A 17374-nucleotide genomic window follows, 5' to 3' on the forward strand; every position below is an offset into this window, starting at 1 on the left:
GCAGCTCATACAAGCCAATGAAGTAATTTGTATTCTTGTCATCTACCATCTACCAGATTTGTTCTCCTTGGATCACTAAGGAGGTCCTAATAATAATAATAATAATAATAACAATAATAATAATAATAATAATAGGGGGTCCAAGGTGGGCATGGGTAAGCCTCTGTCAGTCTAACCAATAGTCCTGGTTGCCAGAGATGGACGAGTTTCTTAAGATGTGAGACCTTTTAGTGGTAAAACCACACAGTCCCAGAAAATGGAGACCACTGGTCACATTGACTCCCCCCCACCTTGCCTGGGACGGATGCTCACTCTCAGGAGGAAGATCCACTCGCATGCAGGGAAGCATTAAGAGTTGACTGATCTGGTTCTGAATTTTGGCCCTGGCCCTGACTAGTCAATTGATCACCGAGGTGGGTCACTCAATGTCTCTGAGCTTGGGTCCCCACCCTGGTCAGTCACACCTGCTGATTACTTGGGCCACCATCTGCCCCGCTGGACATTTGCGCCAGGAGGGCCCAGGTCAACTTGCTGACAGCAACATGCTCAGGGCCAGCTCAGGGTTGGGGTGCACAAATAAGTTTGTATTAAACTAAATCCTAGGGTAGAAGGGAGAAACCCAAGCCCAGGTGGTGTTGAATTACCGGCAGATAGTGAGGCAGCCTGGAGTGGTTAGTGGAAGGGAGGTGGGCAGAAATGGGGGTTACAGGCACTGGAGCTGGAAGGGGAGATAGTTCAATTCTGGGTCTGATATGTCCTGCCACGGGACCTTGGGCAGTTCCTTCCTTTCTCAGAATCTCAACATCTTTGTAAAATGGAACGGGTAACTGAGTCTGCTTCAAAGGGTTACGAGAGGATTAATGAGGTTGCAGGAGGAATCCTTAGCCTGGGTCCAGGGCCTGCTGTTCATTGCCCACGGCCTCCTTCCCACCTCTCTCTCTTGCTCTGTCTCTGCACACACACACACACACACACACACACACACACACACACACACACACTTGGACTCTCACAATCTTGCCACATACTCTGCCCCCCCGGCCCCTGCTACAGTCCTACCACTTACTTGTTGTGTGATCTTAGCCAAGTGCCTCTCCCTTTCTGAGTTCCCTTCCTCATCTCTAGCATGAGATAATGTGTCCCCGTATAGCTGAATGTTGATGAAGATGAATTGAGATACCCAGAAAAATGCACAGCCCAGGGCAGGCACATCACCAGTGTTCTGTTGGACTAAGCAACTGGTATGATCCCCAGGATGACACCACACAAAAACACACACACACACACGTTCATGTGAGACAAATCACTCACACTCAGTAGCTCACCATACGACAGATGCACACCAAATCCCTGCCACACCACTAGTCTCTGTTGCCCCCCACATGCTCTCTTGGGCCCCCCCAGCCCCCTCCAGGAGCCCAGCAGTCACCACCACTGAGACCGATTAACAAAAACACATCAAATTCGTTTACTTCTATGGCCTCCCCTTTAAGGGGAGGCAGGAAATAGAACATTCTTTTTTGAAGGGAAGGGGATTTAATTAAAAAAAAAAGTATAATTAGTCAAATACTGATCTCAGACCCTCTCTGCGTGTTGGGGGCCCAGTCCTGGCTGGCTGCATCCCCGCGGCAACTCCCCTCACCCCGGGGGACAGAGTAGCACCAGGAGGGGCTGGGGGAGGCCTGCGGGGGCCCTGCGCGGCTCCTCCTCGGCCAACAAGCGGGCATGGGTGCCGCCGGGCGGGCGGGATGTCACCACTGCAGAAAGTCCCGGACGAACTTCCAGAGTCTGGTGACCCACAGGTTGACGCCAAGGTCCATCAGGTACTGGATCTCGGGGGTGAGCATGCGACGACACAGCTGCTCGTGCTGCTGCCCGATGCTCTTCTTGAGGTTGTAGCCCAGGATGGACTTGGTGCCCAGCGGCTGCCAGGGCTGCATGGCCGAGTCCTGGATGGCCGCGGCGTCCACCGCCTGGCCCCCGTCGATGCAGATGCGCCGCATGCGCTCGTTGGCGCGGCGGAGGGTCTCCACCTCGCGCGCCATGCGCTCGCGCCCAAACGCCTCCACCTTGCGCCAGAAGCTGGCGTTGAAGTGGCGGTAGAGGAGGGAGTCCAGCACGTTCCAGGCCGTGGCGCGCCGGTACAGCTCGCCCGAGAGGCGCGGCACGGCCGAGGCGCGGCGCGCGTTGAGCTTGAAGTACAGCACGTCCTCCAGCTCCCAGCACAGCAGCTCCTTGAGCAGCACCAGCGACTCGTCGAAGTACTCCTGGAGGAGCACCAGGTGGAAGCGGCGCTCCACCTCCAGGATGTGCTCCCGCACCCGCGGGCTGCTGGGGTCCAGGCCGCTGTCGTAGCCCAGGTCGAAGAAGAGCAGGTTGCGGAGGTAGTGCGCGTTGTAGCCGCGCGGGTCGTAGTAGCGGTCCGGGTCCTGCAGGAACTCCGCCAGCTTGTCGCGGCCCGACAGCTTCCAGGTGAAGGGCACCACGGACCCGAAGTAGTGGAAGGAGGACTCGAAGAGGCGGGCGGGGTCGCGGAGCACGGTGATGAAGGTGGCGTTGGGCGGCACCAGGCCCCGCACCTCCTCGTAGTGGAAGCGCATGTGGTTGCAGATGATGTTGAAGCAGGCCCCGGGGTGGTAGTCCTGCACCAGGCTGCGGGCGAAGAAGGCCGGGTAGTCGAAGTCGTTGCGCCCGTTGGGGAAGGCGAACTTGAGCCCGTGCTTCTGACCGAAGCGGAACAGGATGTTGAGCAGCGTGCTGCTGGCCGTCTTGTGCGTCTTCATGAACACGATGTCCCGCCGTGGCTGGCACCCTCTTTCCCAGCCGTTGGGTGCAGTCGCCACCTCTGGCTCGGCCGGGGCCGGGGAGCAGGGGGCTGTGCCTTCTGGGGTCCTGCCGGAGTGGGGGGAGTGTCAGGGAGGTGCAGAACCCCGGCCCTGGCAGCTAGAGAGCAGGGCGGTTGGGGACAGTGGTGGGGGAGCGAGGACATGACCAGATAGGCGGGGGTCTAGGCTGCATCACCTGGTGGTGCCGGTGGTATTGTTAGGGGGAAAGGATGTCCTGCGCTAATCCCATGCAGGCTTTGTGGACGCCACCCCCCACTCCAGACTAAAGCCATCAAGACATTGGGAAAGACAAATCCCGTCACCGCCAAAGGGAGGGTGGCTGGGACCTGAGGGTGGAGTTGGGCAGCCAGGTTGGGTATAAAAACCAAACACGGGCCTCCCCGGTGGCGCAGTGGTTGAGCGCTGGGTTCCGAGGCTGCCCGCGGCCTCTGCAGCACCGGTTCGATCCCCGGCTGCTCCCCGGCCACTGGAGGAGGGTCCCACATGGCGCGCAGACCTCTCCTGCCGCCCGCTGCTCCCCTCAGCAGTGTACTTCGGTCCTTCTGCCTGCTCTGCTTCCCGCTCTGGTGAATTCTCTCACCCTCCCACGCTTCTGACTGTACCCAGTGCATGTATAAACAAACAAACAAGCAAACAAATAAATAAATGAGCATGCCTCTATAAAAAAAATTTAAAAAAAAAAAAAAAAAAAAAAACCAAACACGTGGGCCTTGGGCTGGCTCGCTATCGCTCGCCTCCTGGCTTCATGGCTCCTGGCTGGCGGCAGCTCTCAGAGTGCCATTTTGGGATTCCTGATCGGTGGATTGGGTAGGACTCATTGAAAACTTTGTCTCCCACTTTTCTCCCTGAGCTGTACATTTCCTCATTTCCCCTTCCCTTGTAAATAAACCTTTTATGAACCTTTCGTGTGTGCCTGCAGTAGAGCATTGATAAGTCCTTTTAAGTGCGTGGGTGAGGACCCACAGTCAGGCACCCCGTTTTGTATCGGGGTTGCTCTACAACAGTTTGGCCTCATTTCCCTCGTCTGTGAAATGGGGTAAATAGCAGGCCCTTTGTGTGGTCAAAGTGAAACCAGCCTGCAGGCGCTGGTCTCATTCATGACCACTGCATCCAGCGTTTATCCTGAATTAGCTGGTTGGATCACATAAAATTTCATAGGCCAAAAATGATCAGTAATTGGCAATCAATTTCCCCTAGTTCAACTTAATACCACCCACGAAGCCCACAGGCTGTGCCAGGCCCGAGCTGAGCAGCCCCGTAAGGGAATGGGACAGCCTTATGGTCAGGAACCAGGCCTGGAAGGCAGACAGCCCCCAATCTGAATGCAGGGCCCTGGACTGGCTGAGCAGGTAGGGGCATGTCACCCTTACCTCCCAGCCCTGTTGGAGCCTCAGATGATGATGCCAGACCTACATAGATGGTGTTATTTGATTCTCAAGCTCCCTGAGGTAGGCTGTTATTATGTCCACTTCACAGATGAGGACACTGAGGCCCAGGGTCACAAGCTGAGTTCTGTCCTCAGTGGAATCTCAGCCCAGCTCAGCTTGGTACATGCACAGGGTAGCCACCCAGCAGTAGCTAAGATCACTGGGGTGGGAGGAGCCCCCTCCTATCTCAGCCCCCGGCAGCCCAGCAGGGCCACTCACGTGGAGGCCAGGCCAGCGTGGAGCGGGGGCACGGCGTAGGAGTACAACAGCAGCAGAAAGGTGGTGAAGAGCGCTCCCAGCACCAGCCCCTTGGCCATGGACTCCCAGCGCTTCTTCTGGGGCGGCATCTCAGACACCTGTGGGGGCCACAGAGCAGGGCAAGCATCAGGGGGCTGGTACCAGGGAGGCCTCACCGCTATCCCAGGCCTGGCAGAGTTAAGGGATAGCCTTTAACATTGGGACCTGCCTTCACCAGCTCTGTGGTCCTCCATCAGGGTCCTGGCAGGGACAGAGACACAAAAACATGGAGAGACACAGTGACAGGGTTTGCACATAGAGACAGTTGGCAAAGCCAAGGCAGAGAGAGGTGGGGAGGGCCAGCAGTGAGAAGGTTCTAGAAGGTTCTACTGCTTGGTACTGTTTCAATTTGCCAAGTGTTGGGGACACAAGTGTTCATTAGTGCTTTGTTTTTATACCTATTCGGGCTTCATATTGAAATAATGTTCTAAGTAAAAAGGAAAAGACCCTCTCCGGGGCCTGGGTTATCTACAGGGAGAGACCAGGGGCTCCCTAGGGCCTCCTTACCTTCCAGAAGACCCAGCCAGTTCCACCCTCCCACTGGGTTACCCTTCTCAACTCCCCAGTGAGGGGCCAAGGCTCCTGTCTCTCTTCACTGGATCCCTGAGATCTGTAGGGAAGGCAGATGGAGAAACCGAGTCTCAGAGTGATAGAAGGAGAAGGCCCAGATCACACAGCCACCTCCTTGAGGATGCGGGGGGGTGGGGGTGCTGCCCAGGTGAATCTGAATTCCAGAAAGACAACTAACACAATTTTTAAAGTATACATGTGTCCCAAACATTGTATGGGGCCCAATGTTTATCTGAAAATCAAATGTACCTGGGTATCCTGGTTTTTTGCTTGTTTGGTTTTTTGGCCTAAGAGTAGGAACCTTATCAGCAGGGGACTGATGTGACGGGGACACTTCAAGCTGAGGGACGAGGGCCCGGCAGGGAACTGGGCCATATCCTTTTGCTTCAAGGCCGGGGCATAAAACTTTCCACTCCTGCTCTGCTCCTGCTCACTGGACCCTGGGCGCCTCAGGCCACAAGAAGTCATACATGCTGCCCCGTGTCCACATGTCCCACACCTCACTACTGTCCCTGAGGCCAGAAGCCCGACAGCCTGCATGAGGGAGCACCCCACATGCTTCCCCCTGGAAAGTTACCAGAGGTACCCACAAACTCTTCCTGGAGAAGGGGCACTCAGGCCTGCCAGGCCAGCTGGCGCCAGTCCACTCATTATCTAGAAATTTCTCCTCACAGGAGAGGCCACGAAGAAGGAATTTGCAGAGGAAGAGACTCCACTTGAGGGCCTCCCTGGTGACAATGACCTATCCCAGTTCAAGGTGTGTGAGGTGGGCAGAGCTGGGGGTGGGGAGAGTGTGGGAGAGCTTTTCCAGAGGGGAGTTCTGTGGAAGAAGGAAGGTGCAAGCACTCTGAAGCCCGGCTATTCTGTGGAAATACTTGAGTAAAGTCACATGTGCAAAGATTTTCATAGCAACTTAGTCAGAAATAGAAAAAAATTAGAAACAACCTCAGCATCTATCCATTATATAAACCAAGACCTGTTCCCAGATGGAGTCATCCACACCCAATAAAATAAATAAGGTACAGCTAAGTAGACAGGCTCAAAAAACATACCATGATACAGTCATGTGAAAAAGAAAGTTCCAGAACACCATGCCCCTAAATCCATCTGCATATATAAGTAAATATACATGTAGGCCCAGAAAAACAACTGGAGGACAGTATTCTAAATTTCAGCAGTAGTATCCTCTGCAGAGCTGGGGGAGGGGTATAATGTATTTATGTTTAAAGGCAGTATAATGTATTTAATATATTTAAGTAATAGACCATAATGCTTGTGAGGTGGAGTAAGCCAGCCAGCCCAGGACTGGTCTCGGAGGGTCCCTAGGAAGGGGAGGTGACTGTGTCAGGCTCTGGGACCCCCAAGCCTGTGTTTCAATCCAGCACCTTGACTTTTGACAAGGTCGGGATCCCCTTAGAGTCTCAGTTTCTCATCTGTAAAGTTGGAAAGCTGGTAGCCCGGGTTTTTCTGAGGTGGGCAGGCAACGCAACCAGCACATGCCTATCTTCTGAGGCCTGTGGGATCTGCTTAGGCCTCTGTGTTCGCCATTCTCAGGATGGGCCCCTGAACAAAGGGTACCACTCACCACCACCCCCAGACTCTTCCACCCCTGACCAAATACAAACCTGCCTCATGCCTAAAGTGTCCCTTTCAGCCTCCTGCTCCCCAGGGGAGGTGGGAGAAACAGCTGAAAACGAGGGGTGGTCTCTAGACCAGGCAGGAACCTCAGACTCAGGCCTAAACCCTGAGTGTGAGCCTTGGCCTCAGTTTCGCTGTCTTTAAAATGGGGAGGGGTTAGGATTCTTGCTCAGAGAAAAACCCCAGTGCCCAGCGCTGCCCCAGCAGCCTCACTTACCCAGGGCACTTTTCGGAACTCTGGGAAGCTGATTGCAGAGGTTGTGGGGTGGAGGTCAGACAGCAGGGGGCAGTGCAGCCTCCCACAACCACCAATCAGGCTCCCTCTGGCCCTACCCAGGACTGCCCAGGAAGGCCCCTTAGTCTTGTACTTTATTCATTTGTTCATCCCCCCAGTTGGGCTTCCTCAAACAGTGCTGGGGCTGCCAGGTGCTAAGCCCTGGGCCATCCCACCCGCTTTTCACTATTAAGCCCCTACTAAGAGGCAGGCCCTAGACAGACTGGGGGGTCCTCAGACTCCACTGTCACCCTCATTTTGCAGATGGGAAAACTGTGGCTCTGAGGGGTAACATGACTTGCCCAGGGTCACTCAGCAAGGTTGGGGCAGGGCTGGGACCTGAGCCCAGGTCTGTGGGCCTCCAATGTGCAGCTTCCAGAATGTCCGCGGCAGCCCCTTCCTGGCATGTCCAGAGCCCAGCATGAAGGGTGAATCTGGAAGCTTCATCACCAATGTGTGGCTACAGAGCTGTTCCAGAAGCACGGCTGGCTGTGGGGTGGTCAGGGGCAGTCAAAAGGAGGGGCAGGGAAGCAGCAGTGCCCGGGTGGCTGGTCCCTCCTATGCCACAGCCTGAGGCCTCCAAGACTGTGGTTCCCCTCTTGCCTGGCCTCTGTGAATTGTTCTCCCTCTGAGCTTCAGTCTCCTCATGGGCACAGTGAACACACAGCAGCAGGATGGGGACTCACAGGGTCCTTCGTGATCATAGGCAGAGCCCCAGGTTAGACCAAGGCCCAGAGAGAGGCTGGCTGGCGGCCAGGAGCCCAGCTCAGATGAGAACATGAGGCTGTGAAATTTGAATGAGAGAATGCATGGGCGCAGCGGGAGATGGATATATATTAATTATTATTCACTATTGACGAGGACCGGGGGCTCTGGGAGGAGCAGTCCCCTCCTTGCCCAGTTGCAGGTCACACTGCCTGTGACTCATCCCCGACCTCCCTGTCCTTGGCACCAGGTGAATGTATGATGAATGACCTCCCACAACATGCAGAGCTGCATGAAGCCAGCATCTTGGGGCCAGGGTCTTGGGTTTGAAGCCCAGCTCTGCCGCTTCCTTGCTGCATACACTAGGCAAGGTTATGCCCCTTGCTGGGCCTCAAATTTCCTACAAAAATGATATCAACTCTCTCTCCTTCACAGGGTGCTATGTGGATCTGCTGTGTCTCACTAGGGAAGTCCCCAGTGTGGGGGGACTGGCACAGAGCAAACACTCATTCAGCCATCATCATTACCCTCCCGGGGTCCCAGTCATAGGCCATTCAAGGTGGGTGCCCACTGGCCCACAGTGGAGATTGCAGGCAGCTGAGCACCCCAAATCCAAGGCCATGTGGTACTGAGGACAATCTCACTGTGGCCTGAGCCTCCCAGCCTCCAGTCTGGAAGATGGACAATAGAGAGGCCTGTGCTCAGAGAGAGCAGGGCCACCCTCAAGGTCACACAGCACAGCGGAAGCAGACGCAGGACTAGACCCTGGGTCTCTTTCCTTCTCTGCCTATGGTGGTGACAATCATAGGCACTCGGGGCAGAATCCCCCCGCCCCCTGCAGCCCAGTCCATCTATTATTGCCTTTCTGGGGTACCCCAGCCACAATGCCCTCCACATCGTCACAAGGCTGCTCCAGGTCAGGCCCAGCAGTCCTTCCCTTTGGCTGGACCAACACCCCGCAAGAGACCAAGGAGAAACAGGACTCACCCCCCACAGCGTGCACATAGGGAAATCAAGCCTGGGATGTAAACCTGCCCGAGAGTATCATCACCAGGCTGGCTTTGGTCCTGGGATGTCCAGCTCCCCTAGAGACCCCCAGGCAGGGGTGGAGGAAGATACTCACCTTGGTCTGAGGCTGGCTGTCACTCCCTGCCCGAGCCACGTCTGACTCCCAGGCGGCCTCTGTGGTCACCAGGAAACAGGAACGCTCCAATGACACCCAGCAGCAGGCTGGCTGGCTCCCTCACACTCCAGCTTTTGTGAATATTCATAAGTTCTCTCCCTAGGGATAGCAGGTGACATGTCCCTATACCCTGCAGGTGCTGCCCTGGCCCTCTGCCCTGGGGTGATCTCTGGCCCTCTCTGGACCTCAGCAGCCGGTAGCTCAGCAAGATCCTGGGTGCCCTTGGGTGAAGGACAGAGTAGCTGCAGTGCCCTGCAAAAAGCCCAGGACAGACTTAAAAGCCACAGGAAAAGAAGCAGGAGGAACAGGGAGGTTAATTGCCCCTTGAGTGGAATCTGATTTAAGTGTGTCTGCCCTTTGCCTCAAGAACCATCAACATTCACCCACTCCCTGGGTAAAGAAACCGAGGCTCAGAGAGATGCACTTGCCTGTCTAGGATAACACAGATAGCAGAGGGCAGACAGTGTCAGACAGAATACAAAGACGGACTTGCCAAACTCTGGGGCTTAAAGAGGCTAAGACACAACCAGGGACTAAGGTTTGTCTAAAATTGGTGGGAGCCCAGAGAAAGAGCAACTCAGTCTGGAAGGCCCCCTGAAAATTGAACACCTAACCAGGGCCCAGGGATGAGTCCGATGAGATCTCCCTTCTGTGAGTTCAAGTCCTTTATCGAAGAGAAACAGCACAGACCCTGCCTGTCCTGCTCCCGCCCGTGTGAGCAATGGTGGCACAGGGCACAATGGCTGATTACAGATGCTAATCCTTCCCCATCTGGGTGGAAAGAGGTAGTTCTAGAGGCGCTGGTCCTAAACCTCAAGGGCCCCTGGGCTCAGCCCAGGCACTGACTCGTACCCCACTCGTGGCTGGGTCCGGGTCTGCCCTCGCAGCCCTTCCCTTGGACACGGCCCATCCTTCCACACAGATGCTCAGTGCCACCATGCCCGGCCCAGGCATCGGACTCCCGGGCCCCAGATACTCACTACTAGCAATGAACAGTATTTACTGAGCACTTTGATGGGTCCAGCAGCAGCCAGCCCCTTTCAGGGAGCAGCAGACTCCCAACACTTGCTCTGAGCGCCCTTTACCCCAAATTCCTGACTGGGATCCCCAGAAGCACACACCCATAAAATACCAAAGGCTAACAATCACAGGGAGAGTCCTGAACGCTCTGAGACATGGATCCAGGCACCGGGTGGAGCTTTAGGGCTGAGTTATTTTGTAGGCAAAATAGGAAGGGATGTGCTGTCACTAAATAGCAAGGATAATTCTCCATTAGTGTGGACTCTGGACGAAACAGAGTCTTGTCTCAGACTTCCCCTGTATCACATTCCTTCACATTCCTCTAGGCAAACATTTATTATCACCTCTACTTTATAGTGGAAAATCTGAAGCAAAGTTTGCCCAGCATAGGGGCAACGATGGCAGAACCTGTGCCTCCAGCCATGCCAGAGGGGTCTCCACCACCGAAAAAATTGTAATTATAAAAGCAGTGCTGGCTCACCGAAAAGAAAGTCCCACAATACAGACAAAGGTAAAGTTGACACTGAAAAGAACCTCCTCCCACAGTCTCTATTCTTAAAACTTTGACAAAAGCCTCCTGGCAGGTTTTCAGCCTCTCCATCCATGGAGGGGTCTCTGGGGAAGCGCATTTTGTTTTTTTCACCTATCATTAGATTGGTCTTTTTATGACCACAGTGAGTTTGAAATGGATCTCTCCCATCGGTGTTCATGGAACCCAGCACTGGGGTCAACATGGCCAAAGCACAGAGCTTGGGGTTCACAGTCCCTGGAAGGGCTGGAGGATGGAGACACAGGCAGCCGCAGGTGCTGTGAGGGAGGCCCCCTCGGCAGCCTCGCAGGAGCGTGGAGAAAACATCTGATCGGGAGGCTTCCTGGGTGGGGAGCTGTTTGTGTTCCAGACACAGTTCTCTTTTCTCCCTGCTGGACTACATTTCCCACCCTCCTTTGTAGTCCAGTATCCTCATGTGACTGAATTCTGCTCAATGGAATGTGAGCAGAACCAACTCTGAGGAGGTCAAGTGAGCTGACCACTGTGGTCTTTTCCCCCTATCTGTGAAATGAATGGGGCAGTCTCCAGGGAGCTGGTGGTGGGCGGGACCGTGATATGGGAGGAGCCTGGGTCTGGGCATCACTGTCAACCACACATCTGATTGGATTTCATGAAAAGGACAACAAATTTGATGGCAACTATTACAGTTCTTAAAAGCACATGTTCAGACCCAGCCATTCTACCTGTGGAAATTTGTTCGGGAAGAAGGTAATCTAGCAAGAGATCTGAGATTAGGCACAAAGATGTTACTGGGATTTATTTAGGAAAGGGGAAAGTAAAAACAACCTACATAGCCGACAAACAGGCATGATTAATAGCATTTGACATTCACCCTTGGAATGTATTGTATGTATTCATTAAAATGATGTCCTCAATACATACTGAATACACATACACATATATATGAGTGTATATTATATACACACACTATAAATACATGTACTTTTCTATAGTAATACAAATAGTATTACTATAGAAAAAAATAAAATAAGTTATTCCCACTTGGAAAAACTGAAGTCTGGCTGGAGGAGGAGAAAGTGGCTAGCCTGAGTCAGGCCCCACCTTGCTGTGTGACCATGGCAGGCATACTGCCCTTTCTGAACCTCAATGGCCTACATAGATAAGAGACAGCAGGGGCTAGGGCCTGAGAAGCTAGGAACAGTGGGCTACACAGTGGAAGGTGCAAATGGGACGAGTTGACCCTCTAGCAGTGCTGGGGAAGTGATATGCAGGGGATCTAGAAGTTTCCTCACTGTGGAAGAGAGGTGCTGGAGTAGAGCTGAGGGAGGATCCCCAGAGTGGTAATTCAGTTGGACCCCAACTTGCTGGCATGCAGGACCACCTCCACATTGTCAGCCCTGACATTGCTCCTGCTGCCACCTGGATATCAGGCCTGGCAGCTGACTGAGTAGAGGGCAAGTTTCATTTGATGATTCAGAATGCACATCTTTCCCCCTTTGAGATTCACTAAACTGAAAGCTTTGGCCTTTTTTAAAAAATAAAATTGTGTTGATTTATCATTTGTTTATAAACTATATAATTTGGGGAGTACAGCTTCACACCTCAATATGTGTATCTGCTTCAATCACCCACCACCAAAGTCCTAGCACCACCACTCAACCATGTTGGCGCCTTCTATCCCAGAGAGCATTTGTTTGACCTTGCAGGGTTACAAATCTCTACTGTTTCAAAGGGCAACCCCAACTGTGACCTCAACCGACGCTCCCAGTGTCATCTGCTAACCCACGTGACAGGTGGAGAAACTGAGGCTCAGAAACTTGTGGAGGGGCTAAACTACAAAGCAGACTGAGGAGCAAGCCCATAGCTCTTCCTGCACTGCCTTGTCTGAGCAACATCACCTCTCTTCCTACATCCCTCAAAGTAGTGCTGAGGAGTGGCAAAAGAATGGATTACCACCAAGAAGTCAGTCACTTCTTCATTGGCTCCAAAATTACCAAGAATCCCCAGAGTAAGTGGGAGTTGGTAATGTCATTCTCTGTAACTTCTAGCATACTGAAAGGTCATGCTATCTACTTTATAGGAATGTCATGCACTTGTGTGCATAAAAAGATGTAACAATATAAAGGTTTTTAAAAGGTGCTGAGCACTTGCTTTGCACCATGGCCTGGATAAACCCACCCACCTCTACTTTTTTTCTGGAGTCTCAGATGCCCTGGCTATAAATCCAGCTAGGCAGTGACTTTCCCTCTCTGAGATTCAGTTTCCTAAAAAAATTAATAAGGCTGCTGTGATATTGTGACCCCCTCACAGGCTGACAGTGAGGATCAAATGGGATGCAGCACGCTGAGCCCTCGGATTATTATCACGACCCTCTAGACCTCTAGATCCACCTGGCAGGGAAGCGGACCTGCCCATGCTCCAGACCCAAGACTTCAGATCTGGGGTAACTCTGGCAAGTTCAGGAAGGACTCGTCTAGGGTCCCATGCCAAGTCAGGGCACCGCAGGGACTAGATCTGAGGGTGCCCAAATCTCAGCTTATCTTTGTCCTGGAATGGACATGTAGGAAAGAAGGTATCCGCTGTGCCCCCAATTCCTCCCAACCATCACTCCGCACCTGATGCTTCTACTGGTCCTTAGCCTGTTGACCCACCCCCACGGGCACCTCTGCTCCATCCAGCCCTGCCCTATCTGGAGTAGGATAAGGCTCAAAAAAGAGGCTGGCCATAATCTTTATCGAATAAAAGCAAAGCAAGAACTCTCCCCAAACACACTGCCAAAGGGGAATTCCTGCATCTGTGCTCATTTTCCCAGGTTAATCATTGCCTCTTTCACTAGGCTGGCATGCTAGGTCCCTTGGAGCCCAGAGGGAGGGACTGCAGGGGACACACTCCTCTCTTCCTGGGCACAAGAGGGCATCCAGCCCATGCTTTCAACATACGGCCCATGCCCATCGGACAAGGGGATGCACTGGAAGCAGTACTTTTTGTCCACAGGGAGTTTCCTTCTCACTGTCTCAGTGAGGAGCAGGGAGTGGACTTGGCAGCTGGGAACAGGGCTCCGTTGTGCCCGCTCCCAGGGTAACAGCCTGCCCACCCCCCTGAGTGTCAGGCAGAGCTGGGAGCTAGGGAGGCAAGGGGGAGGGGTCCTGAATAGGGGGTTTGGGGCAGTCCAGGCAGGTCCAAGAGACTAGGACCCCAGAGGGGCAGAGAGGTTTGGGCAGGGCTGCGGCCCTGAGATTTGGGGCCAGGGCAAGATTCCTAAGATGTGGAGTCAACACAGCCACCTCTGAACTATGTGACCTTGGGTAAGTCATTAAATCTCCCTGAGCCTGTTTTCCCCTCCAGAGAATGAGGATAGTGGCATTGCCTCCTTCACACGGCAAGGTACCGGGCGGCAGCCTAGGGAAGGCCTGTCCCTCTCGGAGCCTCAGGTCACCCCCACAGTAAAGGAAGAGACTGGGTTCTCCAAAGTGGGCAGTCCTGAGGATTTTCATGGCATCTGTCACCTCAGCAGCCCAGGCATCAGGTGTCAGGCCTGGCGGATGTCTCCCTCCCTCCCGCCTTTCCTCAGAGTGAGTGACAGCAGCCAGATGTGTGCTGTCACCTCTTCTCCAGGGAAGTGGAAGGTGGTCCTCATTGGGAAGGGACTACAGTCGTGCCCCCTGCTGTTACCCAAGAGCTAGCCTGGCCCGGAGGGGACGGTCCACTCTGGACTCCCTTCTTGGGCACTGTCTCAGGAACCGGAAGCTTGGATTTCCTAAGACCCCTCCTGAAGGCCAGCATTCGCCCACTCCCACAAGCCTCTCCATGTCTCCTGTGAGGAACAGCACAGGGCCTTCCCCAAACAGAAGGGATCTGTCCCTTGCCCTGGCCCCTGGCCCCTGCTGATGGCCCCTCTGGAGAGAGCTGGTAGGGAAAGAACCTGCTCTTTCCCCCGCTCTCCCGGGGCTCAGCCACAGCGTCCAACATTAATGATTAATGGACTCCGAGCCCCAGCCCAGCTCCAGCCCCACCCACCCCGCTTTCTGGGACTGGGGAAACCCTGGACCAGGGCCACGGGAAGAAACCAAAGCAGGGGGGGCACCAACCTGCGCCCTTCCTGACCCCAGCCTGGCTGCCCTTTGGCAGCTGGCAGGGGCCACCGGACCCTGGAGCTGCGGCATAAAGCTCGGTGTAGACGGCGCACACGCTCAGCAGAGTCTGACTCGGCGCAGCCCCAGCCGGGGGTGGGGATGGAGCGGGGCGGGGTGCGCGGAGGCCTCAGTGGGTGGACTGAGGTGAGGCGCAAGCTGGGAGCGCGCCGGACCCCCAGGGGTTACCTTGTGCTCGTTGACCTCCGGCTTGGCGTGGCTGGCTCGGCCCCCGGCCGCGCCGCCGGGGCGCTCACTGGGCGGCGGGGCGCACCCGCCCGGGCCCCCCACTCCGCCGGGCCTGGACCATGCCTCCGCCCCCGCCGCGCCCGCTCCGGGCCAGGTGCGGCCGCCAGCCTGGCCCGGCCCCTGGAGCCCCGGCCAATGGGTGCCCCGGCCCCCGGCCCCCTCGGCCCCCTCCCAGCCCCTCCGCGGCAGCCGGGGACGCACAGAAGCCGCATTCAGCGCGCAGGGGCGCAGCGCCGCGCCCCCGCCGGCGGCCCAACAAGGCGCGTTTGTTTCGGAAGCGCCAACGGGGCCATTGTCCTGTCGCCGGACCCTGAAGCCAGGCAGAGCTTCCAGCCCCGAGGAGATTCAAGGGTGCCTGGGAAACGGGGGAGCATGGGGGTGGGGAGAGGACTGGCAGTTCTGAGGAAATGGAGGCGGAGGCTAGTCTAACTTTTATAGAGGGTTCTGTAGCCCCGAGGGCTTCATGGGAGGTAAGGGCCCCTGCGCAGGTCAGCAAGCTGGGTACACACGTTTTTATCAACCGAAATGCGGATGGGTGAGAGGGGCAGTGACAGAATCCGCAAGGGAAGCTCACTCTGAGTACCACGCAAGCAGTCATTGCACCCCCAGGCCTCAGCTGATCTCACCTCCCCAGGGCGCCCATCAGGGCTGAGTGCAGCACCCAAGAGGCAGATACCTTATCCCAGAGCCACCTCTAGTCCCAGCTAGGCATCCCTCCTTCTCCACAGAGGAGCAGCCAGAGGGGGAATAATGCCCTGGTAGCTAGGAGTGCTCAGCAACTGCTGTGGGCAGGATAGAAGCAACTGGTCACCTGGGGTGGCATGGGCCAGTAGGGCAGCCCCACTGTCCTGCCACTATTGGGCAACTCTGGAATGAGGAAAATTCCACATCAGCAGGGTTGCCAGGAAGTTTTCCATATATGATAAGCCTGTTCCCCAGCCTTGCCCTGGCACCTCTCCTGCTGATACAGTTAACAAGTTTGTCTTTCCCCATTTCTTGCAATTCCCCTTATCTAGCATTGGCAGGATTGATGGCTTGTCTTTCCCATTTGTTGCAGCTTCCCCTCCCCTTGGGAAGAAAAACAAGCTGGCGCCCACTGTTTTCCCTGCAGACCCCTCCCCCTCGCCCTAAGAAAAACAAGTTGGCCATCACCCGATCACGATCACGTCTCTGTGCCTTGACACCTTCCCCTTCCCTTAAGATGAATGAGCTGACACCCATCCATCTCCCTGTTGAGCTGGCGCCCACTTGTCTCTGTGCGGACCCCTTCCCCCTCCCCTTCGCGGACCTCTACCCATCTCCCCCTGTATAAATACCCCTGCCCACTGCCAAAGAGCAGGACGGTGGTTTTTCGGACATGAGTCTGCCGCCCTCCTCATTTGTCGACAAATAAAACCGCTTTCCTTTTCCTCAAACTCAGTTTCCTTTTATTGGCTGAGGGAAACTGAGGCCGGCGTTTGGTAACACTGCCACAGCCCTAGGATGCACATGCACCCAGCAGGCCTGAGTCATTCCCCAGGGCTGTGACTTCAGCTCCAGAGGCCCTGACCCTCTCTCCCTGCCTGTTAGTACCCAGGCCCCCACCCTGCCCATCCTCCTGCCGTCAACACACCAGAGTGGGTATGAAGCAGACTCATCTCCTACCACCCACACCCACAGCATGGCCCAGCAGACAGGGGTCTCAGCACCATTGGCCAAAGACTGGCCAAGCTCCTGCCTCACCCCTGCATAGGCGGTTTGGGCCTGCAGCCACCCCCCGCCCCCCAAATTCTTCTACCAAACCTGGAAGTGAAGAGAGGCAGAGGCCAAAGGCCCCCAGGTGCCTAGATTCAAGGAAGGGCCCCTGCTCTGGACTGTGCTCTAAGTGCTATTCAGAACTCTCTGCTTGATCTAGGAAGGGCTGAGGAACCATTCCAAGCCTAGGACTCTGGCCCTAGCCAACTGAGGCAGTGGCAGTCCCTGGCGAGGGTGTGGCCCTGGGGCTCAGTAAGGGCACAGCCAAGGTCAGGTGGTAAGGGCTGTAAGTTGGGCTACTGGCAATGCCCATACAGGGGGCTACTTGGCAGTTCTGCCCATAAACACAAAAGGTGAAGCAAGGTACACTCAAAAGGCCCCACAGATCCTTTAGGCACTGGCTTGTGTTTTCTGGGCTGAAGTGATGATAATCACAGGTGGTGTTAACTGAGCACTTACTAACCCTACTGAGTGTGCATACTGTATCACCAAACCCCCTCTATATCCCTCAGAGGGTGGCCTCAGGATTTCTACTCCTAGTTCATACACCAGGGAGCATGTTCAAGAGGAAATGTACCTGGGCTAGGATATGGACCAGGGGCAGACTGACTTACTGACTTTGGAGCCCAAGTGCAGAACCTCTGCGCTGACCTTATGGTATCCTTCAACCCAAAGGGATCCTGGGACACCCAGAGGGCTGTCAGCAGTGACCAGGTTCCTTCTGGGAAATGTCTGGGCTGACCCCGACTGGGGGACAGGGCACAAGGTGGTCATTCTCCAACTCCAGGAA

The 17374-nt window shown here is 55.0% G+C and overlaps 1 protein-coding gene across 7 annotated transcripts; it reads right to left on the reverse strand.

The window, feature by feature from the left end:
- Positions 1-1444: 1444 nt before the first annotated feature.
- On the reverse strand, positions 1445-14805 carry GAL3ST1 (galactose-3-O-sulfotransferase 1). 7 transcript variants are annotated; one of them, XM_054695251.1, is made up of 4 exons: positions 14791-14805; positions 5078-5180; positions 4493-4629; positions 1445-2892 (listed from the first exon to the last, which is right to left on the reverse strand). In XM_054695251.1, the coding sequence occupies exons 3-4, from the start codon at positions 4618-4620 to the stop codon at positions 1752-1754; spliced, it is 1269 nt and encodes a 422-aa protein (XP_054551226.1). In that variant the 5' UTR covers positions 4621-4629; positions 5078-5180; positions 14791-14805; the 3' UTR covers positions 1445-1751. The 7 variants fall into 7 exon arrangements, with proteins under 7 accessions (XP_054551226.1, XP_037366783.1, XP_037366782.1 ...); XM_037510886.1 differs by lacking the exon at positions 14791-14805 and adding an exon at positions 8881-8943; XM_037510885.1 differs by lacking the exon at positions 14791-14805 and adding an exon at positions 6996-7073.
- Between the last annotated feature and the right edge of the window lie 2569 nt (positions 14806-17374).

This window comes from Talpa occidentalis, unplaced genomic scaffold (assembly GCF_014898055.3).
Source record: "Talpa occidentalis isolate TD23 unplaced genomic scaffold, MPIMG_talOcc4v2.1 talOcc4.14, whole genome shotgun sequence".
In the NCBI taxonomy this organism is placed as follows: Eukaryota; Metazoa; Chordata; class Mammalia; order Eulipotyphla; family Talpidae; genus Talpa; species Talpa occidentalis.